Source organism: Triturus cristatus, chromosome 9 (assembly GCF_964204655.1).
Source record: "Triturus cristatus chromosome 9, aTriCri1.1, whole genome shotgun sequence".
NCBI lineage: Eukaryota > Metazoa > Chordata > Amphibia > Caudata > Salamandridae > Triturus > Triturus cristatus.
Genome location: NC_140592.1, coordinates 28,853,221 through 28,879,552, shown reverse-complemented (window position 1 = coordinate 28,879,552; position 26,332 = coordinate 28,853,221). Strand labels below are relative to the sequence as shown.

The 26,332-nt window shown below is 44.0% G+C and overlaps 1 protein-coding gene across 1 annotated transcript in view; it reads right to left on the bottom strand.

The window, feature by feature from the left end:
- Positions 1–7,990: 7,990 nt before the first annotated feature.
- Positions 7,991–26,332, bottom strand: part of LOC146797303 (IgGFc-binding protein-like) — a 230,153-nt gene continuing 211,811 nt past the window's right edge. The window contains exons 3-5 of the mRNA XM_085627587.1: positions 18,343–18,555; positions 15,363–15,379; positions 7,991–8,341 (exon numbers count right to left, since the gene is read on the bottom strand). Coding sequence (XP_085483713.1) covers positions 7,991–8,341; positions 15,363–15,379; positions 18,343–18,555 — 581 coding nt within the window. The remainder of the gene's footprint in view (positions 8,342–15,362; positions 15,380–18,342; positions 18,556–26,332) is intronic.

Below are 26,332 nucleotides of genomic sequence, written 5' to 3'. Positions count from 1 at the left end.
TCGTGCCCTGGCTGTGGGAAGGAGGCTCAAGGTTCAGGGCCCACACAATCCCCAGATTCTAGCAACGAGTCAGGCGCCTACTCTGACTTAGTTACAATATCTCAGGACAAGTTGAATTCTATTCTTCTGGCCATTAAAGACACTAAAGACACTCTTGAGCACAAAATAGAAACAGTGGTTGTGGACCTTGGCCTCCCTAGGGCTGATCACCGTAAACTAGGGGACCTCATGGCGGCCACAGAACTTACCTTGCAGGAACTGGTCCCCAGGACTGCTGATCTGAAAACACAAATGGGGGAGGTTTTTGACTGGGTCTGATTCCTTGAGGCCCGAGCGGAAGATTCAGAGGGCTGAGCACGCAGGAATAGTACCCGGGTGGTGGGTATTTCTGAGAAGTCTTGAATATGGTGGTCTTCCTTGAGACCTGGCTGTGGGAGAGAGTGACACTGAAGGGCTTTTCCCCATTCTTCGCACTGTAGTGGACCCACAGTGTGCCCAGCTGACCCCTCCCCGGTGGGCCACCTAGGCCTGTTGTAGCATGCCTTTTACACCTCCGTGGCAGAGACCATATACTCAAATGTGTCAGAGACCATGGAGACCTTCAAGTAGATGAAAGTCAGATAATGCTTTTCATGCATTTTACCCTGGTGGTCCAGAAATGAGGGCCTCTTTTTTTTTTTTTTTGGAGGTCAAGCGTAAGCTCTGAGAACTTGGTATCCAATATGCTATGCTCTACTCTGACCGACTGTGAGTAATCACTACCCATGGTATGAATTTCTTCATTGAACCCAAGGAGGAGTGGGACTGGCTTGGCTTGAGTCTGGAATCTCGAGGGCATAGCAGGTGTCCTTGGAATTGACCCTGGCATAGGTGAGGATGAATCAGTGCCCATTTATCGGACCAAGCCCATAAGGACCGTCAGAGTGCTGTTGATGCAGCGGCTAATATTGCGACCTCTGATCCAGACAGCATTCACCTGAGGAGGGGGCAGCCTCACGTGTCCCTGACATTGGCACAGACTCAGACTCTACCCTACAAACCGACCGGATTTGGGAACCACCTGAGGTCACTCCGCAATCTGCAGAGGGACCGATTTAATGCACTGGACCTGTGTTGTTCTCTTTTCTATTCTACTTTCTGTCTACTTGGGGCTCTTCCCCTTCCTCTGTTCTTTATTTCCTACTGAACTTGCATGTAGGGCCTTTTGCTCTTTCTTTACAGCGAGGCCAAAGGGGTTCTCTCCTTTTGACTTGATACCCTGGGAGTCAATTTGTCAAATATTTGGTATGTGGCTACGGGGTGGGTGGCCCGTCGGGGGTCCCTTCCCCTCTTTTTTTGGGGTAGTCCATGGCTCGTGCCTATCACCCCCTGTTTAGTTTGTGGGTATATTTGTGATCCACAGATTTTAATAGCTGTAGAGGTTTTATGATTTGGATGGAGGGTCGTTACTTTACTGTACTGGTGAGGGGGCAGTGATTTGTTGTATTGTTTTTTGAGGTTACCTGGGGTCCTGTGGTGGTCCACTCCTTCACCTCCCCCATCTGGACATGGTTCTATATACCCCTGCTTGGGTAGCTTGAATGCAATGGCATGGGAAGCACCAGTTTTGGGGTATCACCCATCATCAGCCAGGGAAGCTTGAATCCAATGGCATGGTGAGCATGGGACCCATGTCTGCGCATACCCTTCTCACTTAGGGCGACTACAGCAACACGCCCTTTTCACTTCAGGCAACTACAGCAACACAAAAAGATAATGGACGGAATGATGAGCATTGTAAAACATTCACCTCCAGTACAGAGATCTGGGCCTAAATCCATTGTTATTTTACTCATTATACCATTCTAGTTTGGACCCAGCCATATGTAAATCAGTCTTGACCCTGCTCTACATAGAAACAGTCAAGCCCAAACTGCCAGGCCATGTCCACCCTGAACCAGGAAACAACCATCCTAGGCCAAGTTTTGGGGTATCAGCCAGCTAGCTGAAATCCAGTGGCATGGCGAGCATGGGACCCACGTCTGGACAGACCCTTACCACCTAGGGTGACAAATGCATAAAGAACAATTGATGAGCAGAATGCTGAACAGTACCAAACATTCAACCCTAGTACAGAGATCAGGGCCTAAATCCATTCCAGTTTGGATCCAGCAATATGCAAATCAGTCCTGACCCTGCTCCCCATGGGAACAATCGAGCCCGAACCTCAAGGCCCGCTCCTCCCTGGACCAGAAAACAAGCATCCTGGGACCGGTTTCGGGGTATCGCCCCTCATCAGCCAGGCTAGCTTGAATCCAGTGGTGTAGTGAGCACAGGACCCACGTCTGGGCATACCCTTTCCCAATTGAGGCTACTATAGCAACACAAACAGATGATGGACAGAATGCTTTTTGTTGTGCTATCACTTCAATGTGACTATTGCTTTAGGGGGCGGTTTGTACTGCCGCATTGGCTCCAGTATGATCAAAGCAGGTTTGGGCTGGGCTGCACCTAACACGGAAATAGAGGTTCAAAGTTTTGGGGCTGAGTGGGTCTTGTATCTTCAGCTGGTGAACAATAATGTACTCATAAAGGTGCAAACTCTTACTGAAAGGCCGGTCTGGGATTTGCGAGTCAAGGACATGTCCGGTAGTTTTTCTGCAGCTTGGAGTCAGTTTTCACTCTTTTGATAAGGATCTTTTCAGATTCGCAGTCTGCGCAGGTTCCTCTGCCTTTTACTCTGATGCTGAAAAAAACTTTTTGAGCAACAAAGGGTGGGCCCATCCTTTTCTTTCATTCTTCTGAAGGCAATGCTGGGATTCAGTCTGAAACAGGAAGTCTATTACAGCTTCCATCATGTTGGGTAAATTTGAGGCTAGTACGTAAGCGTTTTTAAATTCTTCTCTCAAGTTGTTGTAGAACATGGCTACGGCGGCTTCATCAATCCACCCCGTCTCTGCCTTTGATTGATAACATTTGGTCACATTGGAAAGGATATCACGAGCTCCCTGCTTGAACATGAGCAAATTAACATGAGCTGACGGCAATACCTGTTTTTGGAAAAGACACTGAAGAACTGTCGAAAGGAAGTCTGAATAGCACCTTAATAATGGGCACTCTTCATTTATTAGAGGTGTGGCCCAGGCGAATGCATCTTAGGACAAATGAGAGAGAATGAACGTAACATGAGCTGGGTCTACTTGAAATAGCTGAGGTTGACTGAGAAAACCTAATTTGGGCTAAGTGGCAAAAAAATGAAATTTTCATGGTTCGCCTGAAACCTTTCCAGGAAATGCCAAAACGATGAGGCCTATTAACTGGGGTGAACCGTGCCTGGGATAGGACTCTATGGCGTTTCTCCAGCCGCCATGACAGAGCTTTCAACCATCACTGCAGATGGATTCGCTACTAGGAATTTAATCTTATTTAACCAATAGTTTCACTCTTCGCGAGCCACCTCCTATTCACTCTGAATCTTACTAATGGCTTGTGCCACAGCCTAAAGGGGATTAAGATCCGAATCCATGCCAGTATGTGAGCCTGGAAAACTGTCAGGGATGAGGCAATTCCCAAGTGGGAGGGCCAGGCTCTGGACTCAGAGGGTATCTACCAATATTCCTTGTAGAACTTCCCAAGATGCGGAAAGGTAGTCCAACCTCCTGGATCAGTCCAGAAAGGAAAATTTGGGAATAGGGATAAGAGAAGACGAGAGAGACTGGGTCTAGAGAGAAGGTAACACGAGTGAGAGAAAAATCACACTAGGAAGAGGCCCATCACATGAGAGTCCCTCTGCATGCCTGGACTGGACTTCAAAGGAGATGACGGTAACAAATCCTGAAGGCACTAGGAAACATTCAGAGGCATGGAAGCCTCTGGCGGGCCTTCAGACAAAGCAGCAGCAGCGATGGGACCAAAACGACACGAGGTAAGACAGCCAGGTAAAAGGGAAACATCAACCTGAAAAAGTAATATCAAAACAAAAGTGGAGGAAATGCAATTCACTGATCAACTAAGCGAGAGCAGGAGCCATACAACAAACTGAAACTTGACAAGCACCATCTTCCTAGTTCGTAGCCACTTAATAGTGACCAGGAGCTGCTGTGATCTCTCTACTGGCCCTGACCTGGACCGGTCAGTTCTTGACCCTCTGTGTGTGAGCCAGCCACCAAGAGCTGGTAGTCCAGCCTCCAACCCTTCATGGTCTTTTGTGACTCTCTTGCACAGATATGAACTCTTTCCAGCATGTTCCTAGATGAAATCCTGTAAGATGGATGTAAATTAAAGAAGAGAGGTATGAGGAGTCACCTGCCTGTGATGTGAATGATGAAGAGCAGAATTGTGGAAATGTGACACTCTGGGCTCTATGCAGTATGATTTGATTCAACTGAAGATCCCTGGAATCCTGTCTGGTTTAGTCTTTGGATCAACAGCTGCTGGTCTCCTGTGTCAAAGGCTTCTTAAAGGTCCAGTAGGTGTACTGTGCCCCCTCCACCAGAGCCTATGGTGTTCAGATCATCCCACATGGAAATGAATAGTCACTTAGTACTTTTAACTGGGCTGAATCCAATCTGTCTGCATGAGAGGAGTGTGGTTGTTCAATACACAGGAGGCATGTGTAAAGGCTGCTTTGTCAATGAGTTTACCTAGGAGCAATCCTTCAAATATTGATCTGTTAATTGCCTGGCTAGTCGGCTCAAGTCCCTGCTACTTTAGGACAGGGTTAATGTGTTATGTGTTCATGCAGCTCTTTAACTCTCCAGTTCTAGAGACAAGTTACTAATCTCTTTGACCAGTATGGCAACAGAGCAGTCTAGCACAATGCTTTTGAATACATATGGAGGACGGTCTGCCGGCTACGCTGCTATCTTTATAAGTTTCTTTTGGTTTGATGTTATTAGTTTATTTCGCTAGTTGATGGAGCATTGTTAATATGGTTAGCAGCAGAGCGTGTTTCACGCCAGCTAAGCTACCGTTTGCCTTTGAAAACTCAGAGGCTGTTTTAAGAAGCTCATATGTGGGCATGTAGCACGTGAAATGCAATGAGAGTAGTGACTTCTCTTGCTTTTGTGATGGATGTTGTGTATATTTTGTAGAGCTGTTATAGCTGGTTGTCTTTCACAGCTTCTGGTTTAGGTTTTAAGTAGATTTACATCTGAGTTGAAGAGGTTGTTGCTGAGTTGTTATGACAGGAGCTTTCATGTTATAAAATTATTATGGGAACATTGCTGGGTCCAGAGGCACACTAGCAGTGAGTTCTTCTTTGAAGGAGTTTTAGGTTGACGTTCTTCCTGGTGAAGCCTCATCTTCTAGCCATATGATGAAGACAAGAACAGGGTTGTGGTCAGCTAGCTGGTCCAGAGGCTGACTAGCAGTGGGTTCTTCTTAGAAGGAGTTTTAGGTCGAAGTTCTTCCTGGTGCAACATCATCTCCTAGGCATATGATGAAGACAAGATAGGGGTTGTGGTCAGCTAGCTGGTCCAGAGGCCGACTAGCGGTGGGTTCTTCTTCAAAGGAGTTTTAGGTTGAAGTTCATCCTGGTGAAGCCTCATCCCCTAGCCATCTAATGAAGAAAAGATCAGGGTTGTGGTCAGCTAGCTGGTCATGCTCAAAGATCTGGCATTGATTAGCTTTAATGATAGTTTATCAATAGTTTGGCCTACCTCGGATGTATTACCTTGTTGGTTACATGATCATGAAAGGAGTTTTTCTGGGGAAGCAGAACACTCTGATGAAATGGCATTAAATTCAACTCTGCAGCTGGTGTTATTGAAGAAGATGCCGGTGATTCCTCTGCTGATTCTTCGTGCTGGTGTAACAAGTGGAAAGGGGGTTATAGATTCCCTTGTTTCCCTTTGCATCATACATTAAAGACACCCTAGGATCTAGCACGTTAGTTGAGGACAGTTTAGTAGACCCAGGATGTGTTCTGTTGGCTGCTATGGCTGGAACGGCAGCAGTGGAAGGACTGTTGTTTCCTCATGTCTGGTTGGAAGACTTGAATAAGAAGGTGTCTCCAAATCTAGGGCTTCGGTGAGCAGCGGATTGCTTTAGTGAGTGGACGCGCTGCTGACTACACTGGACCTCATCGTGTTCCGTGGGGCAGAGGCTTTTTAAACCTGAACTTCGGGATGTTGTACCATGCCTTGAGTCAAACTTATTTATTGGTGTGATAACACGTCACTTTTTTACTTCATCTTTTCACCACAAACACTGTAATATTTACAAACGGATGATTTTCTAGGAAAACAATGACATTTCTGTTAGCATCATGATGCATTGCTTAATTAGGGAATAAATAAATATATTTTTGTTCTGGTCAGTATTTACTACTGATCATTAAGCTTCAACAATAAAGTTGTATTAACCAGTCCTTGTGCATTATACATGGATATAGAACCCACCGCTGTAGTTTATAAGGATAGTACAAGTCATTATGGAGTTCGTAACCATTTAGAGGAAGGAGGTCAAAAGAAAAGGAGAGGTTATTTTATTCTTTTTACTGCCTCGTTAATATTGTGAAGTGTACACATCTAAAATAGCATTTTGTTGTACAAAGATATTAGAATCGGATTAATGTAAGTCAGATTTTTAAAAAAACACTATTGCTCAGAAAGTATATAAACATGCTGAGAGATCCCATCTTTTCTGCAAAGACTCCAGGGTGCAGAAATAAACATTTTGACATAAATATTTATTTTCTGCTCATCACTGTCCATTTTAGAAAAACAGATCATAAGATCAACAAGCCAGTTCTTTTCACTGTTTAATCTACACATGCAATGATACTCTGAGATCTGCATTTCACCGTAGCTGCCAGCTCTGGCAAGAAGTATTATAACATCAAAACTCAGCTGTGATAACTTATTACATTTGAGCAGCAACACCATATGCTTATTGCAGGTAACCAGAGACATCAAAAATTGACTGTACTAGGGTTTTATGTTCTTATGTGTGCATGTATGTATACAATGCTCCTTCTATGCAAACCACCCTGAAAGGCAGGTGCTGTTCAGGTTGTATCTTGAAATATCATTAGTAAAAAAAACATCTGACAGAAATAGAGTATCCAAATTTCTTTAACAAACATATTGTCCTATTTGGTGCAGACATTGAATTATTAACACTAATCGGTGTTAGCTTTGTAAAGTATATTTAGGACACAATATTTCTGCAAGATGAGATTTTGGTTACAATATTCTGAGATCATACAGCTGGTGCTGGCTGGCAATTGGAGGCAGCGGAATTACATCAGAGTGGGGGGTAATATGGTATATTTAGTAAGGCCCCAGATAAGGCATGCTGTGATGTATAGGTTACAATCAGTGTGATGTCTGAGAGGATATGGAACAGGGCAATGCCACCACCTAAATGTGAGAGGGTAAAGTCTTGAACAGCAATTCTTAGGTTACTTTCTGGCAGGAATGGTTTCATTTTCTTCAGTAGATAGACATGGTATAAGGCTGTCTTGGTTTCTTTGCAATGTGCCCTTTGGGAGAGTAAGGCTGGTGTCCAGCATGAATATAGGTGAATGGACATTGGGTGAAAGGGGTTTTTGAACCTATGTTCTTGCCATTGAATAGCAGGAATTCTATTTGTGATGGGGTCAAGCTTCAGGTATGAGCTGGATACATGGTTGGATGCAGGTGCGTGCATTGTCGGAGGCCTTGGATGTCCAGAACAAAGGACACTTTCATGTGGACCTGTGTGTCCTTGGCATTTTGGTGAACTGTGGTGCTGTTACTGGTGAGTGGTTCCATGTAGGGTTTGAACATGCTGGGGGACAGCATGAAACTGAGGGGGGGGGGGGGGGAATCTGCAAGCAAGAAGAAGATTCTGGAACTTGGAGGTCCCCTTGTAAATGGATACCTGCAGCCACACCAACATCTGCTACTACATGTAGGAAAATATTACTATGTGTATTCATATCCAAGTTAAGCTACTTAATAATGAAGGAATTTGTTATTTCACAGTTCTTTGCTGTATTCATGGAGAAATACATTTGTCTGACGTCTCACCCGTTCTTCAGGAGACTGTAGGATTCTTCGTCTGGAGACAAGGATGGGGAGGAGTTACAGTTTTCGGTATGTATCTGGAGGTTGTCATCATCAGACTCCACCTTAAATTCGACGTATATCCTCCCATGAAGGTCAATCTCATAAGGAAACACTGTGATTGGGTCATTGAAGGCGCTGCTCTGGTAGAAACTCATAGAGACGTTGTGATGCCCAAGCGCCACCTTGGAGGTGACCATGGGGTGGAACTGAAGGATCAAGGTCTCGTTATCCACCGTCTCACACCTCAGCGGTACCTCAATCCTGTGCACTGCGGTATTCGGGACGCTGCCATAGACTGAATTCACATAGTCAAGTCAAGTCAAGTCACAAAACTTATATAGCGCACTACATACCCATAGGGTTTCAAGGCGCTTAGGAAGGGGAGGAGGATTACCTTTCAAATATCCAGGTTTTAAGTTGCTTTCTGAATGCTAGGTGGTTCTGGGTGAGGCGAAGGTATGCGGGGAGAGAGTTCCATGTTTTAGCAGCCAGGTAAGAAAAGGATCTGCCTCCCATGGTGGTCTTGTTGATGCGAGGGATAGTGGCGAGGGCTTGGCTGGAAGAGCGTAGTTGGCGGGAGGGGGTGTAAAAGGACAGACGTGAGTTGAGGCATTCTGGTCCGATGTCGTAGAGTGATTTGTGTGCGTGGGTAAGCAGTCTGAAAGTGATCCTCTTATTGACGGGTAGCCAGTGGAGGTCTTTGAGGTGACCAGAGATGTGTTCGTTGCGTGGGATGTCTAATATGATTCTGGCTGAGGCGTTTTGGATTCGTTGGAGTTTCTTCTGGAGTTTTGCGGTAGTACCTGCGTAGAGGGTGTTTCCGTAGTCCAGTCGGCTCGTGACCAGAGCGTGGGTGACAGTTTTCCTTGTTTCGGTGGGGATCCAGCGAAATGTTTTTCTGAGCATGCGAAGAATGTTGAAGCAGGAAGAGGATACGGCGCTGACTTGTCTGTTCATTGAGAGTGAGGAATCCAGGATGACGCCTAGGTTCCGTGCGTGGTCCGTCGGGATGGGTGCTTTTCCGAGGGCTTCCGGCCACCAGGAGTCGTCCCATGAAGAGGGGGACGTACCTAGAATGAGTACTTCAGTTTTGTCTGAGTTCAGTTTCAGACGGCTGTGTTTCATCCATTCGGCAACTTCTTTCATTCCTTCGTGTAGGTTAGTTTTGGCGGTGCTGGGGTCATTGGTGAGAGAAAGGATAAGTTGGGTGTCATCCGCGTAAGAGATGATGTTGAGGTTGTGATGGCGTGCGATGGCCGCGAGGGGGCTCATGTATACGTTGAAGAGGGTGGGACTGAGTGAGGATCCTTGTGGTACGCCGCAGATGACTTCATAGGCCTCGGACTTGAATGGTGGAAGGCGGACTCTCTGGGTTCTTCCGGTGAGGAACGAGGTGATCCAATCAAGTGCTTTTCCTTGGATCCCGATGTTTCTGAGGCGCTGTAAAAGGGTGCTGTGGCAGACTGTGTCGAATGCTGCAGAGAGGTCAAGGAGGATGAGGGCGACTGTGTCTCCATTGTCCAGTAGAGTTCGAATGTCGTCTGTTGCTGCGATGAGGGCGGTCTCAGTGCTGTGTTTTGCTCGGAAGCCAGATTGTGAGGGGTCGAGGGATTTGTTGGCTTCGAGGAAGGCGGCGAGCTGGTTGTTGACAGCTTTCTCGATGACTTTGGCCGGAAATGGAAGAAGCGAGATGGGGCGGTAATTTTTGAGTTCGGTGAGGTCTGCTGTGGGTTTTTTCAGAAGGGCAGTGAGTTCAGCGTGTTTCCAGTCTTCTGGGAAGGTAGCGGAGTTGAAGGAGCAGTTGATGACGTCTCGGAGGTGCGGTGCTATGACGGAGTCTGCTTTGTTGAAGACGTGGTGAGGGCATGGGTCTGTGGGGGATCCTGAGTGGATGGAATTCATCAGGCGGATGGTGTCCTCAGTGGAGATTGGGTTCCAGGCGTTAAGGGTGTTCACGGGGGGAAGGTGTACAGCAGATGGTGGGGTGGGTTGGTTTCCGGGTTGGTTGTCAAAGCTGTTGTGGATGTCTGCAATCTTGTTGTGGAAAAATGAGGCTAGGGAGTCGCAGAGGGTTTGAGAGGGGGTGATGTCGTTGGAGTTGGCCGAGGGATTGGAGAATTCCTTGACGATGTTGAAAAGTTCCTTGCTGTTGTGGGCGTTGTTGTCAAGTCGATCCTTGAATGCTGTTTTCTTGGCTTTTCGGATTAGTTGGTGGTGAGTACGGGTGGCGTTTTTGAAGGCGTCCTTGGTGCTGGTGGTAGGGTCTTTTTTCCAGGCCTTTTCGAGGGAGCGGCAGAGTTTCTTGGATTTCTTAAGCTCATCGTTGAACCATGAGGCCTTCTTGTTGCCGGGTTTGTTTTGACGTTTTTTCAGTGGAGCTAAGGTATCAGCGGTGTTGGATAGCCATAGGGTGAGGTTGGCGGCGGCTTCGTTAACGTTAGAAGAGAGGGCTGGGGTGTTTTGAAGGAGTAATGCGGAGATTTGGTCCGTGGTGATTTTGTTCCAGTTTCTTTGCAGAGTTGGTTGGAGGTGGTTGGTGGGTTTGGGCTTGTTGTAGGTGAAGTGGACGCAGCTGTGGTCAGTCCAGATGAGATCCGCAGTGTGGCTGAAGGAGACATGATTGCTGGATGTGAAGATGGGGTCGAGTGTGTGACCTGCGATGTGGGTGGGGGAAGTGACCAGTTGTTTAAGTCCGAGGTTGGCGAGGTTGTCCACGAGGGTGGCGGTGTTGTGGTCGTTGATCTTTTCGAGGTGAAAGTTTAGGTCTCCCAGAAGGATGTATTCTTTGGAGGGGAGCGCGTGTGGGGTGATGAAGTCCGTGATGTCTTCACTGAATTTTGCGCGGGGTCCTGGTGGCCTGTAGAGGAGTGTGCCTCTGAGTGTGGTCTTGGGGTCGGTGTGGATCTGGAAGTGAAGGTGTTCGGAGTTGGCGAGGTTGGCGTCGGAGCTGGTTGAGATGCGGATGGATTTCTTATGGACGATGGCGATTCCTCCTCCTGTGTGGCTGGTACGGTCTTTGCGAGTGATCTTATAGTCTTCAGGGATGGCAATGGTGATGTCTGGTGCGGAGGAAGCGTTCATCCATGTTTCCGTAAGGAAGGCGATGTCCGGAGAAGTGGTGTCTAGTAGATTCCATAGGTCGATGGCGTGCCTGTGGACCGATCGGGTGTTGAGCAAGATGCATTGTAGGTGGTTGGGGTCGGGTATCTGTGGTGTGGTCGTAGTGGAGATGTTGTTGGTGCCGCTGAATTTGCAGGAGAAGCAGGAGAAAGGACCGTGAGTTTGTCCAGGGGCGGCTTGGACGCAGTTGGGGGCGCGACCGGGGTTAAGGGCTAGGAGGGAGGCGGCATCGTAGGTAATGCGGGGGGGCTGGGCAGCGCGAGGGGCAGGGGGTCTGGCGCTGGGCGCGGTCCAGGCGCGGACGGGCGTAGACGGGCTTACCTTTGGCGCACCTTCGGCGCGGGTTGGGCGCGGGCGCTGCGCGTGAACGCTGCGCGCGGGAACAACTGTCATATATGGATAGTGGAGGGGGAGGGGCGAGGGCGGCTCAGCTGGGAGGCGTGGCGGGCTCAAGGGAACAACAACAACAGTAACAGAGCCAAAATGGAGGGGAGGGCAGAGCAGGGCGCCGATAGCACACGATGTCAATTACACAATGCAGGAAAGTAATGGAGCGACCAAGCAAGCATCCGGTGAAGCAGTGACCAGGCGGTGGGAAATGATAATGATTCCTGGCGCTGTTTAAATAAATAATTAAATGCTCACACGCTCTAAAATCTTTTCGCTATGCAAATATAAAGTACCGCAACTCTGAAACGCTGAAACGCTATGGCGCTATTACAATCAATGAATCACTCAGCTTTGTAGCACAATACCGCCTTTCAGCAGCAAGCAGGCAGGGGAGCGACCACTCGAGGCAGGAGCAAGGAGTGCCATCTTTTTTTACCATCTTCAGCCTTAAAGAAGAAAAAAACACAAGCAGTGAACAGAGCCATTCAAACAATATTCAGTGAGACAATAAAATGGTACAATTTATCCATGGCTGGAACGTGAAGAATAACTTGTCCCTTTGAACTTCAAGAAATGGTGGCGCCGCCAATCAAGACGTTGGTTCTGGATTTGGTTTGTCACACCAGCCCCTAACAGACTACTTTGTCTGAGGACTTGGAAGCAGTCCTGGGAGTGCGAATCACTGAATTAGGTTTGAGACTTTCCTGTAGGGAGAGCAGTGAGTTTCCCAGCATATCAGTATCTCTGAAACGCAGGAATTTTAAAGGGGAGGCATTCCAAGCTTTTTAGACCTCTGTATGTACCATGATTAGTGTCCTTCATAAGTCTTTCTTCCAAGACTCAACAGAGGAGAGTCTTCTTTATATCTATTCAATGTACAAAGTCCTGTTTACTAAAACACAATGTGGGCCATGAAGGTCTTTCAGTGGCGTAACAAAACATGAGGGGGCCCCCTGCAAGATTTACTGAAGGGGGCCCTCACACTCACATTAATAGGGGCTGAGGAGGCCCCCTCCAGTATCGGTAAGCCTGGGGACTCCCCGCACCGTGGGGGCGGCGGGGCCTTTGTTACACCCATGTGGTCTTTAGGCCTTCCATGAACCTCAAATTTGCTTGTGCAGAATTTAATCAATGACCTTCTAACTTCTAGTGGGTCACTGTTTTTCTTACATTGAGACCCAATTAATTTGTTGTGTTTTTAGGTCTCGCCAAGGCAGCACTTGCGCTGTCTCTTTGAGACACGCTGTATTCAGGATATAGGCATAAAGCTCTGCCCACATTCCGCCCATCTTTTTAATTGTCATCTGTCATGGTCCTTTGTAAATGGTAGCTTTCATTGGTCAATAGGCTTAGTAGTCCCTCCTTAGTACCGCCTTTTCTCTTCTACTAACCTCCCATGAGGACACCCCCTGTTATATGTGTTGTTACTCGGTATGTTTTAATTACTGCCTCGAAGCACAATTTTCTTAAATGACTTTTGCATAAAATAAATATTTCGAGAAAAAAAAGCATGCTGTGCCATTCTTTTCAATTTGTTTACTTTTGTTGCAATTGCAGCACCCGTGCTTTAGCTTTAAACATCTTAACCTAAAGCACGGGTGCTGCGATTGCTTCAAAAGTAAAGAAATAGAAAAATATGTATTGTCTAGTTCTTTTCTTTTGAAGCAATTGCAGCACTGGCGCATTATCTTAAGATGTTTAAAGCTAAAGTGTGAGTGCCGCAGTTGATTTGCAATTACTGAAAGTTGGAGCTATTGGTTTTGCATTATTATTAGCAACACCAATAGCTCAAACCTTCAGTAATACGAGACCTATTGCATTGCAAATGCTTGAGTATTTTGCTTTTGAGGCTGGGTGGCATAAATGCAACCACCTGCCCCATTAGTTACGCTTAAGCCGTAGGAGCCTGCAGTCACAGTGGAACAGGCTGACCCACGTGAAGCGCCCCCTATTGTTTATTTTCAACAGCTGGATAATCGGCTTGTTGCCGTCTTTTGTTTCCATGATTACGGAAATAGTAGCTGTCCGGCTGAACACTGTGATGGCGAAGGCCATTTTGGAATGCGTGCATTTTATCTAAATAGAACCTCTGAGCATATTTCTACTACAATTATGTTGTTGTTAGTATTAGAAAGGGAGTATTTTGTTGTCTTTGTTAAGTAAAAGAATGCTAATAATAATTTATAGACTATTCTATAAAATTTCAAATATAAATTGCAGCGGCACGCCCTTTACTTAGTGACTGGAAAGATATTTTTCAGACCTACATGTTCGCTTTACGTTTTTGAAACCCTCCACTCTTCTGTAATTCATGATGGCCGCCTCGTTAGGGTACGGCCGCCTAGTTGCAGTATACTCATGCTCATTGCGGGTTGTCCGCCTGTCCTTAGTGATCCTTGCTCTTCCATAGCAAGCAGGGCCCGGAGGGTGGTTCTCTGCTGCTGCCAGGAAGTGTACTACGGATGTGACTGGTAAGGCAAGGAACAGGGTCTTTAGTACTCTGAACTGAGGGCAGAGGACAAGTTTCAGGTGGGTATCGGGTCCTTAGAGGACAGGGTGGTAAGGGGCATTAGAGTCATGTTCAAAGATGTTTGCTTGAGACCCAGGGGCTATGCATAACTCTATAAGATTCATACCCGGCCTGCCAAAACAAGCCTCCGTCACCGATGCCAATCAACCTTTGCTCGTTTCCCACCAGTCTTTGCTCTTTTTTTCTTTTAAGTCCATCCTGGTCCTCTCTCTTCACTATTCCTTCTCCCGGTTCTCCTGTCTTTCTGTAGGCAACCAAACTGCCTACCTTGATGTATTTTTAGCTGTCTCTCCTCCCTGGATGTACTCACTGTTTTCACCCCTCTTTTTACCCCTGCTCTTCTCTCCCTATTTCCCACTCTCCACCCATTATACACTCCCCCATACGCAATACCGACCCTCTCCCTCTTCTGTAACCTTTCATCTCTTCCTTTATGAAATATCATCATGGTAGTCAGGTTTACTTTTATTGACAACCAAACACATTAGCGCTACTTTACAAAGTTTGCCAGTGAAGCGCTATTCTTGATTTCTCTACTTTCTTTGAACAACAGTGTTCGCTTATCATGCTCTGCTGCTGCCCCTCCCCCTCTCTCTTTCTTTCTCTTATTCCCTCTCTTTGTCTCTGCCTTGCTCCTCCTCACTTGCTAAAAAAAACTCACTTAACATTGGAAAACGTTTGTTATGATCCTTTTCAACAGTTTTCCTTATTTTGGTTCACACAATGTGTACCGCGGCTCTGTGTCCAGGGATGTGGTCTTTTTAAACCATACTACTTACCCCTTTTTAAGGATATAAGCAATGGACAATCAAACAGGTCCCTTCCAGCCCTGTAGTCTTGTTCTTAACTTTTCAGGCAAAAACACTCAAATATTTTTGAATAAGTGTAAGAGTATTAAAGTAACTATCTTGTTCCTGTTTACATTTCTCATGCTTTACTTAATCTTGAATTTGTTTTTACTTTATTTTTCAGCCAGCATATTACTCTTATCTCCTCTCCCTCATAACCTATGTCCCATTTTCTGGTTATCCAGTGGAGCGACGGCATACAAATGGTAATAGCGCTATGTAAATATCATCACTCCACTGCATACAAAAAATAAAAAACATTGTCATTTTCAACGCCAAGAGCTCTAACTTTCACAAATGCAAAACTAATTGCATTTCAAATACTTGTTTATACGTCCCCTTCATTCCACTTCAAACCAAAACACATGGGTAAAAAACATTGTAATTTACAACGCCAATAGCTCTAACTCTTGCAAATGCGAGACCTACTACATTGCAAATGCTTGTTTTGTCATACTCTAAGGAAGGTGCATAGGCTCCTATCTGAGATTGCAGTACAGAGTCACTGGGTCATATTGCTCATTTTTGCACTGCAGGGTTTCTCCGCATTGGTTCCTTTATTAGTTAGGTCTCGACTGAGACAGCACGGCAATCTATTGTTTAAAAAACATAAAATGCTAAAAAGGGGTTTAGCCTGTCATTACTTCATTGTCACCTTTATTTTCTTCCTTTCCATTGGAGAGCGTCTCTGTGCATGCTGGTCTTACTTTCTCTTTGTGAGGTTTTTTTTTCTGGAGCATGGCTCGATCAATTTCTAGATGAGAGTTTCTTCCACACGGCTTACGCTTGGATTGTGAGCGTGTTTTGTTTCTCTCTATGTTCTTTTTACACGCTCCTACGCTGCTCTAGCTCGTGCCTTTTTGCTGCTTTTTCACCCTTCATTGTTGCTAAATCGTCTTGTGGTCACTACCCCCCTTGCTTTCCCGAATTTTCAAAACTTCTCTTTCCAGTGAACTGCTTTTCATCGGTCAGTCTTTTCCAAGATGCATAACAAAACAATTGATTACATTTTAATAAAGTCACATGTTGCAGCATTCACTAAGGTGCTAGAATGGAAATGTTTTTCTGCTTTAATTATGCATTAATCATGTAAAGTTAGCATTCGCCGCGCCATTTTATGTTTGGCCACCATGTGAGTCATGATGGAAACCTAATGTCTGTTTCTCCGAGACAACGGTTTCTGGCGAGTTTAATTTCTCCAAGGTTGTGCCTTGCTTTCCTAATGAATGTAATGTAAATTGAATACACTGTTCTTGTTAGTGCATACCTTTCCCACCAGATAGAGGCCTCTCTCCCACTAGTCTAGAGGGGGGCACGGACAGGAAGAGCTTCACATGGAGTGGAGATAGTGTGTGCCCAGCCTCAAAATCGAAACTTATCCTTCTGTATTCCTTTGTTCAGCTGCATCTGCTCGGAAAATTCCATGGTGGGCGTGCCTTTATTGGCTCAGAATCAGACATAAGGTATCTCTATGTTTGCTGATGTCAGTCCCCTCTTCAGCACTCCTAGGCGATTGGGCAGACCGGGCTCGGCTCGAGCGTATCTGAATAAACATATATTGGTTTGTATTCTCTACTGTCTGACTACCTCTTCATTTGGTACGGAAGGCTACGTGGCGGTCGGGAGTGACCCGGGCGACTCTAATCGGGCTGCTTCTTTCAAAGGGCAAGTCTGTTTATGGCTCCAACTCGTTTTGGTCACATTATTTATTATTATTATTATCATTATTATTATTAGGATTTGTACCGTGCAACGAATCATCTCCAGAGGGATCTCTCGGCGGCCTTGGAGGCACACTACTGGTAGCTTATGACAGTATGGCAATTACAACAACCAGGTTTTTAACAGCTTCTTAAACTGCACCAGAGTAGAGCAGGCTCGTATCTCATCTGGTAGTCTGTTCCAACGAAAGGGGGCAAGATGACAGAATGCATGCCCCCCCCCGCCCCCCCTCCATTTAACTTAGCTAATTTTGCAGGGACAGAGCAATTTCCGAATGCTCGATTTAAGTTGACGTACAGGAACATACGGATTTGCTTCTTCCTTAGGTACTCCGGACCGGTCCCTTGCAGTGCTTTAAAAACTGCTCTCTTCCTAATAGGCAGCCAGTGCAGTTGTTGCAAGAAAGGTAGTGACGGGGTGCGGACTGGTTTGTTGAGAACCAGCCGCGCTGCCATGTTTTGGACAATCTGTAACCTAGATGCAAGATCTTCCCTAATTCCTACTAGTAGTAGATTGCCGTAATCTAATCTGCTGACTAGTAGTGCCTGTATTAAGGTCTTTCTTGCCTCCAGGGGGATCCATGGAAATTTTTTCCTAAGCATCAGCATTATTCCAAAGCACATTCAGTGTAATGCTGCCTTCCCACCCAATTTGGGAAAACTGACAGAAGTTATATTTCTAAATTATACCAACTGGTGAGGTTGGCGCTTGTCTAAAAGAAAGTGTATGGCTGCTGTTAGCAGTTCAAAGGTTGTGTATATTTATAACGCAACATACCATTCTCATACCATAATATGCTATACAATAACAGGCCATGGTGTACCATACCATACCATAGTATACCATACCATTGCATACAATGACAGGTCATGCCATACCATGCCATACCATGCCATGCCATACCATGCCATACCATACCATACCATACGTACAACAAGTTATACCATATCATACTATCCAATCCAGTCACCTTCACCTTCTTTTTACCTCTACCCATCCCTGAACTCTCAAGCCACCCTCACCTTCCTTTACATTTATGCACCCATGAGCCCTCAAGTCACCCCCAACTAATTTACCTTTACCCACACATGAGCCTGGAAGTCACCCTCACCTCACTTCCCTTTATCTTTACTCACCCCTAGGCCTCAAGTCAGTGTCCTTCTACTGCTCACCACTTTCAGAAGCCTTTTCTTTCCATTTTACTTGCACCCACTTCCCCTCCCCTTCTGCATTGCTGTTTGCCCCCCACTCTCCTCCTGCATTGTTTATTTTCCTGTATGTCCCTCCCATATTGTTGCTTGCCCCATCCATATTTTCATAACTTTCAGGCATGCCGCCCTGCTGTACAATATGACTAAAAGTAATTGACATAGCAAATAGTTCTACCATAGGTGAGACCTATTGGCTTTGCTAATGCTTATTTAAATTCCTTCCAAATTTGGATATGCCTCACAATGTCCAATAGGACGTCTTGATGCCTGACTGTAAACAGTGACATATGAGGTGATTAAACCCAATTTAAATACATTAATTGGATGTTTGTCACAGAAATATATATTTTTAGTTTTGGGGAATTGACGGGTGCCATTCACAGGTGTAAAAGTAGATATTTTTTAAGACCTCTAAATTAATGTACTCTTTGTTACTTTACCACTCAAGCTGCCGATATTCTGCAGACAATGTTTAATAACAGAATTACTTACAAGCACTTGGGTGCCACACTTATCGAACGGCATGGTGATGACGGCCCACTGACCCTCCTGTCGAGCTTGGCACTCTGGGCTGTTGAGGTGGACATCGTGAATCGATAGTTCGGCATCTGTGACCAAGCTGAGGGGGAGGCGGTATTCAGCGTGGTGGGAGAGGCAGGTCAGTTCAGGCTCTTCTTTAGGATCCTCAGGCTCCTCTGGTCCTGGAAGAGAAGAACACAGTACCCTGGTGAGATATCCCTATGGTAGATGTGTTTGAGAATACTAGTGAATAGTGAAAGCAGAATGTATTAAATCTATGTCCGTCTTCACCAATGGCATAAGTAGTAGGCAGAGATAGGCAAGTCTTCTCTGACTGTGCCCTCTGAAATTGAATGACATTTCCCTCTACATCACAGCTGTCGTCTTTGAATCGACTATCATGGTTGCTTCCTCTTGTTTATTTCTTGACTCCTGCACTTGCCTCCTTTTGCCCTTTTTCCATTTTCTTTTCTGACTTCTCTCATCATCCCTTTCCACTTCTAACTGCTACGGTTATGTTTCTTCTCTCATATGTTTCATCTTCTCTGCATTTTAATTCCTACCTAATGTTGATCTAGCTCTTCTTCCCCATCGTTGTCTCTTTGTCTCGTCTCCATAATATTATAAAATAGTTCTCCTCGTTTATCAGTTGAATTTTGTGTCCCTCATCTCCGTTATACTTACTGGTATTTTCTTGTGCTCACCTCATGTGCACGTTTTTTTCTATATTACTTCTTAAGGAACTAGTGCCTGCTCTTCTCTCTCACTTGTATGGGTTTTCTTTTTATAATGTCATCTGATCCTTTTAAGTACAATATAAATCAAGAAACAAAACGCCCAAATGCCATCTTTTTTAGGAATATCTACCAAACCAGATATGAAGACCTGAACACTTAACATCAACCCACATGGAATGAAGGCCTGAAAACTTAACACCAACCCACATGGAATGAAGATCTGAACATTTAACACCAACACACATGGAATGAAGACCTCAACACTTAACACCAACCCACATGGAATGAAGATCTGAACATTTAACACCAACACACATGGAATGAAGACCTCAACACTTAACATCAACCCACATGGAATGAAGACCTGAACACTTAACATCAACCCACATGGAATGAAGATCTGAACATTTAACACCAACACACATGGAATGAAGACCTCAACACTTAACATCAACCCACATGGAATGAAGACCTGAACAATTAACATCTACACACATGGAATGAAGACCTGAACATTTAACATCAACAGACATGGAATGAAGACCTTAGCATTTAACACCAACCCACATGGAATAAAGACCTGAACATTTAACACCAACACACATGGAAAGAAGACCTGAACACTTAACATCAACCCACATGGAATGAAGACCTGAACACTTAACATCAACCCACATGGAATGAAGACCTCAACACTTAACATCAACCCACATGGAATGAAGATCTGAACATTTAACACCAACACACATGGAATGAAGACCTCAACACTTAACATCAACCCACATGGAATGAAGACCTGAACAATTAACATCTACACACATGGAATGAAGACCTTAGCATTTAACACCAACCCACATGGAATAAAGACCTGAACATTTAACACCAACACACATGGAATGAAGACCTGAACATTTAACATCAAAACACATGGAATGAAGACCTGAACACTTAACATCAACACACATGGAATGAAGACCTGAACACTTAACATCAAAACACATGGAAAGAAGACCTGAACACTTAACATCAACACACATGGAAAGAAGACCTGAGCATTTAATATCAACACACATGGAATGAAGACCTGAACATTTAATATCAACACACATGGAATGAAGACCTGAACATTTAACACCAACCCGCATGGAATGAAGACCTGAGCATCTAACATCTACACATATGGAATGAAGACCTGAACACTTAATATCAACCCACATGGAATGAAGACCTGAACACTTAACATCAACACACATGGAATGAAGACCTGAACACTTAATATCAACCCACATGGAATGAAGACCTGAACACTTAATATCAACCCACATGGAATGAAGACCTGAACAATTAACATCAACATACATGGAATGAAGACCTCAACACTTAACACCAACCCACATGGAATGAAAACCTGTTCATTTAACGTCTACACACATGGAATGAAGACCTGAACACTTAACACCAACCCACATGGAATGAAGGCCTGAAAACTTAACACCAACCCACATGGAATGAAGACCAGAACATTTAACATCAACACACATGGAATGAAGACCTGAACATTTAACATCAACGCACATGGAATGAAGACCTGAAAGTTAACATCAACCCACCTGGACCCATTTCCAGCTAACAAAGGGTCCTTCTCCACCACGCTGTTACCTCTCTGAGACTAGGTTGCCACACCCAGTCTTTGCAAAATCTTATGCAATTTGTGGAGCACACGTTTCAGACGCCATCTTGACTTGCAGGTGGCATTTTAACCGCACCAAACTCATGTGGTAGCGCTTAGCTTCGTTCCTTTGAGAGAGCAGGATGCTCTCCCTCTCCTCTGCTGGAAGACCTGCACACCGTCCTGTTTTTCATCTTCCTACCTTTCCTGCGACATCTTGGGGTTTCTTGCAGTCACTCAAGTCGTCCATGCAGATCACCGTGAGCCTGCTCCAGCGACGCCACACACTGAGGCTAAGATAGAGCAAAAGACAAATGTTGGTGCAACAGCGGGCCCTTCCCTGTCCACTACATTCTTTGAGTTGAGTGCACAGCATAGCAATCTGCTATACATCATCGAGATATTAGAGGATTGTGCATTTTCTAGACTATTTGAATAAGTTGATGCACAGAGCATCTCTCCTCATACCCTTTGCACATTGCTATGCGCAACAAGACTGTTGCATTACCCTGTGCGTGTTCAAGTGCAGAAATTCAGAACCCTTGTGGACGATTCCCGAGGCTGTGCCTAAATAAGAGCCTGTTGCCCCTCTATGCCAGAATAGAGTAAAGACCTGCATCCTATCCTGCAATAGTGTGCAGATGTGTTATTGCCACATTCACTCACCCTCAGACAGAAGACTGAGAACCGTGCAGAGCCAGAGAAAGAAGTGGGAAAGCCCCGGCGACTGGTTTTCTAATTTAGTGGTCTCCATCTCCTGTGTTGTGTCTAGACTCTGCAGTTCAGGGCTATGTTGTGACTTAGGTGTTTTCCCCATTTCCTCTGAAGAGGGGAGAAAGAGAAAGTGAAGCACAGCTTAGATGGTAAAATAGACACAGATGATGCGGGTAATGGCGGTAGAGAAGGGTAAAACTGTGGTATGACAAAGACATTTGGATGGAATTCCTGTGAATGTAAGAAGAGGGATGAATGAAAGTGAGCGGTAGAGTAAGATTGGATATACCAATTTAATTGGAAACAATATTAAGGGTGTCGTGTGCTGATTTTTATCTACTTAAAGTAACTGAATTAGAGTTTGATTTTCTTATAGAAATGTTATTTTTATATGTTATCAAATGTTTTGTCTCTTATGTGCACCTTGAAGCTCTAATTGCAGGACTTGCGTGTTTTGTAATAAATGCCATTGAGTGGGGAAGGAAAAGGAAAAGTATTCTAATGGAAGACTTTGAGGAAGGGAGGCGGGAATCAAATTGGGGAGGACAATGAGAGTCCAAACGTAGATGGGAAGATGAGTGAATTAGTAACCTCTGACAATCCAAAAAGGAAATTAACAGTTTAAAAACACACAGGGGCATCTTATAATAAGGAATATTGTTAGAATTGGTTTTTCAATTCCTATTTTATTGATGCAAATTTTTGCGCATGGGTGAGACATTTCGGGTACATGAAGTCTTTTAAGTGTACAGGAATTAACATACACAGGATAACATAAGATAATACTGTCCCACTATGACTGTGAGCTTCTTCGAAGAAGGAATATCAGGAGTCCAAGTGGTTGCCTCAATCAAAATCTAAAGGAATAATCTCTAATGTTGTGCACACAAGTTAGATTGAATGAGTTTCATAAAGCTTTCCGTGTTACCTTTCAGAGTGATTGGCTGAGTGGAATACAGTTTACTGATTAGAGGAGTCTGAAGTCCAAACAGACAACGTCAGTGAACCATTCCCATCTGGCATTATATTAAATCTGCAAGATTACCCCTTTCTCGAACCAAAAGTAATCATGGGTATCACAGTATATATGTTGTTCAAAGAGATTATGCCTGATGATGGTACAGAGGGACTAATGAATGACCCAAGCCAAGGAATGCAACAAACTTGATGACATATAACACATTTAGTGGACATTTTGCAACTTTCATTGCTTGAGAGCAGAGGGGGTAACTCCCCTCACCTTGCCCCGTTAACAATATGCATCTTTCATGCTACAAAAAACCTCCTGTAAAACAATAAAACTGGAGTTTAGTCCCAGGGAATTTTTTCTCATTTATCTCAGTGGAGGAAAGAGCAATGCCCATCACTGGAGCCTAATATTCTTTCCATAGTTTTAGAAGCATATGGCCAAATTAAATTCCGTGAAATAAGGAAAATAAACATTTTCCTATTAAAAACAACATTCGGTCCTTTACACAGAGTAAAGCAAACAATAAACTTAATTAGAAGATTTGGTAAAGTCAGAAAATAGGGAGATGCTACTTGGCCTCAGTCGTTTGGCATATTGCAAACCTTGCTGTGATGGTCAAGGATATAATTCAAATGACCTCACCAGCCGTGTCATAGTCCCTCCTGCTCATCAGTGTGCCTCAACCCAGCTGTGTGGCCAATTCTGCTCAGAGGTGGATGAGTTAGGAGGTTTCTCCACTTGCTCTGCCCTTTTGGTCAGAAGCATTAGTCTTCGGAGTCTATTATAATCTTGGAGACTTTCTACTGCGTCACCTAACTAACTGGAGAAAGGGCTACTTTTTTTAATTTTGGATACTTGCTTTGAATTTGGGGAACTTACTTGGCGGTCTGAAAGTGGAGCATCACTTTTATACACAAGTAAGTTGAGATATGTTGCTTTAAAAAAATTATTTAAGATAATCCAATGGGCACACAAACATACAATTGGATACAAAACAATGAATATATTCTCAGTTTATCCTGATAAAAATCATTGTCAGCGGATTATACATTCTAACTAATGTTGGAATGTTGACTACTTGCTTAAAATGTGGGTTACTTTATATTCTGAAAACTAAATGTTACCTTCTTTTCACACAAAGGTATTTGGTGAAGTGCATGCTTCTCTCTCCTAATTTTATAATTTCTTTAATATACCAGTTGAGTTGGTGGTACCAGGGTTGGGAGGGTAAAGGGGGGGCTGCATGGCTATTTACTGGAATAGACCTATCCATCCTGCTTAGAAATGAAATGTGGACATGCAGCAGTGACTGGTTCTCTGAGGGCTCCATCCTTGCTAAACTTTAGACTCTTTAGTTCAGGATAATGTAGTAAATTTAGAGCTTTTTGCCGTTTCCTCTGAAGAAGGGAATTAATTCTGCTTCTTGGAACGAAATGATAAAAACACAAAAACAGAGTGACAGATTGATGTAGTGTAAGGAGAATGTTTAGGTGGAAGTGAGACAAAAGATGCTACTTGGCCTCAGTCGTTTGGCATTTTGCAAACCTTGCTGTGACGGTCAAGGATATAATCCAAATGACCTCACCAACCGTGTCATAGTCCCTCCTGCTCCTCACTGTGCATCAACCCAGCTGTGTGGCTATTTCTGCTCAGAGGTGGATGAGTTAGGAGGTTTCTCCACTTGCTCTGCCCTTTTGGTCAGAAGCATTAGTCTTCGGAGTCTATTATAATCTTGGAGACTTTGTACTGCGTCACCTAACTAACTGGAGAAAGGGCAACTTTTTAAAATTTTGGATACTTGCTTTGAATTTGGGGAACATACTTGGCGGTATGAAAGCGGAGCATCACTTTTTTACAGAAGTAAGTTGAGATTTGTTGCTTTAAAAAAATTATTTAAGATAATCCAATGGGCACACAGACATACAATTGGATACAAAACAATGAATATATTCTCAGTTTATCCCGATAAAAATCATTGTCAGCAGATTATACATTCTAACTAATGTTGGAATGTTGACTACTTGCTTAAAATGTGGGTTACTTTATATTGTGAAAACTAAACTTTACTGTCTTTTCACACAAAGGTATTTGGTGAAGTGCATGCTTCTCTCTCCTAATTTTATAATTTCTTTAATATACCAGTTGAGTTGGTGGTACCAGGGTTGGGAGGGTGGTGGGGGGGCTGCATGGCTATTTACTGGAATAGACCTATCCATCCTGCTTACAAATGAAAGGTGAACATGCAACAGTGACTGGTTCTTCGATTGAGGTCTCCATCCTCGCTAAACTTTAGACTCTTCAGTTCAGGATAATGTGACGTTAGAGCTTTTTGCCGTTTCCTCTGAAGAAGGGAATTAATTGTGCTTCTTGGAACGAAATGATACATAAAAACAGTGTGCTAGAGTGACAGATTGATGGAGTATAAGGAGAATGTTTAGGAGAAAGTGGGACTAAAGATGCTACTTGTCCCCAGACGTTTGGCATTTTGCAAACCTTGCTGTGACCGTCAAGGAGACAATTCAAATGACCTCACCAGCAGTGTCATAGTCCCTCCTGCTCATCAGTGTGCCTCAACCCAGCTGTGTGGCCATTTTTGCTCAGAGGTGGATGAGTTAGGAGGTTTCTCCACTTGCTCTGCCCTTTTGGTGAGACGCATTGGTCTTCGAAGTCTATTATAATCTTGGAGACTTTCTACTGCATCACCTAACTAACTGGAGAAAGGGCAACTTTTTTGAACTTTGGATACTTGCTTTGAATTTGGGGAACTTACTTGGCGGTATGAAAGCGGAGCATCACTTTTTTACAGAAGTAAGTTGAGATTTGTTGCTTTAAAAAAATTATTTAAGATAATCCAATGAGCAAACAACATACAATTGGATACAAAACAATGAATATATTCTCAGTTTATCCTGATAAAAATCATTGTCAGCAGATTATACATTCTAATGTTGGAATGTTGATTACTTGCTTAAAATGTGCGTTACTTTATATTGTGAAAACTAAACTTTACCGTCTTTTCACACAAAGGTATTTGAAGTGCATGCTTCTCTCTCCTAATTTTATAATTTCTTTACTATACCATTTGAGTTGATGGTACCAGGGTTGGGAGGGTGGTGGGGGGCTTCATGGCTATTTATTGGAATAGACCTATCCATCATGCTTACAAATGAAAGGTGAACATGCAACAGTGACTGGTTCTTCGATTGAGGTCTCCATCCTCGCTAAACTTTAGACTCTTCAGTTCAGGATAATGTGACGTTAGAGCTTTTTGCCGTTTCCTCTGAAGAAGGGAATTAATTGTGCTTCTTGGAACGAAATGATACATAAAAACAGTGTGCTAGAGTGACAGATTGATGGAGTATAAGGAGAATGTTTAGGAGAAAGTGGGACAAAAGAAGAGAGGGAGCGAGCAGATGGGGAAATGACACAGACGAGATAAGAGAAGAGTAAAACAACCATATGACCATGAAATTTGGAGGGGGTTACATTAACTGGAAGGCAGGAGTGAAAAGTGAGAGATAGGGTAAAAAGGGACATTCCATTATAATGTGAAAGGTTATGGTGTCATATATACTGATTTTGATGTAGTTAAGAAGACTAATTGAGATTGATTTTATTTTAGGATGTACATTTATCTTTTCTAAAATGTATTGTTGTATTCCTTGCACACTTTCAAGTTCTAATTGCAGGAGATACATGTAGTATAAATAAATGAGAAGTGAGTAGGAAAAGAGAAAGGAATCACAATGGAGGACTTTCAGTGAGGGAGAATGGAAGGGAAAGGGGTCAATTAGAGTCAAAGCATATTTTGAAAGATGAGCGAATGAATACATTTCATCCACTCCAATAAAGCATACAGACCGTTTCAA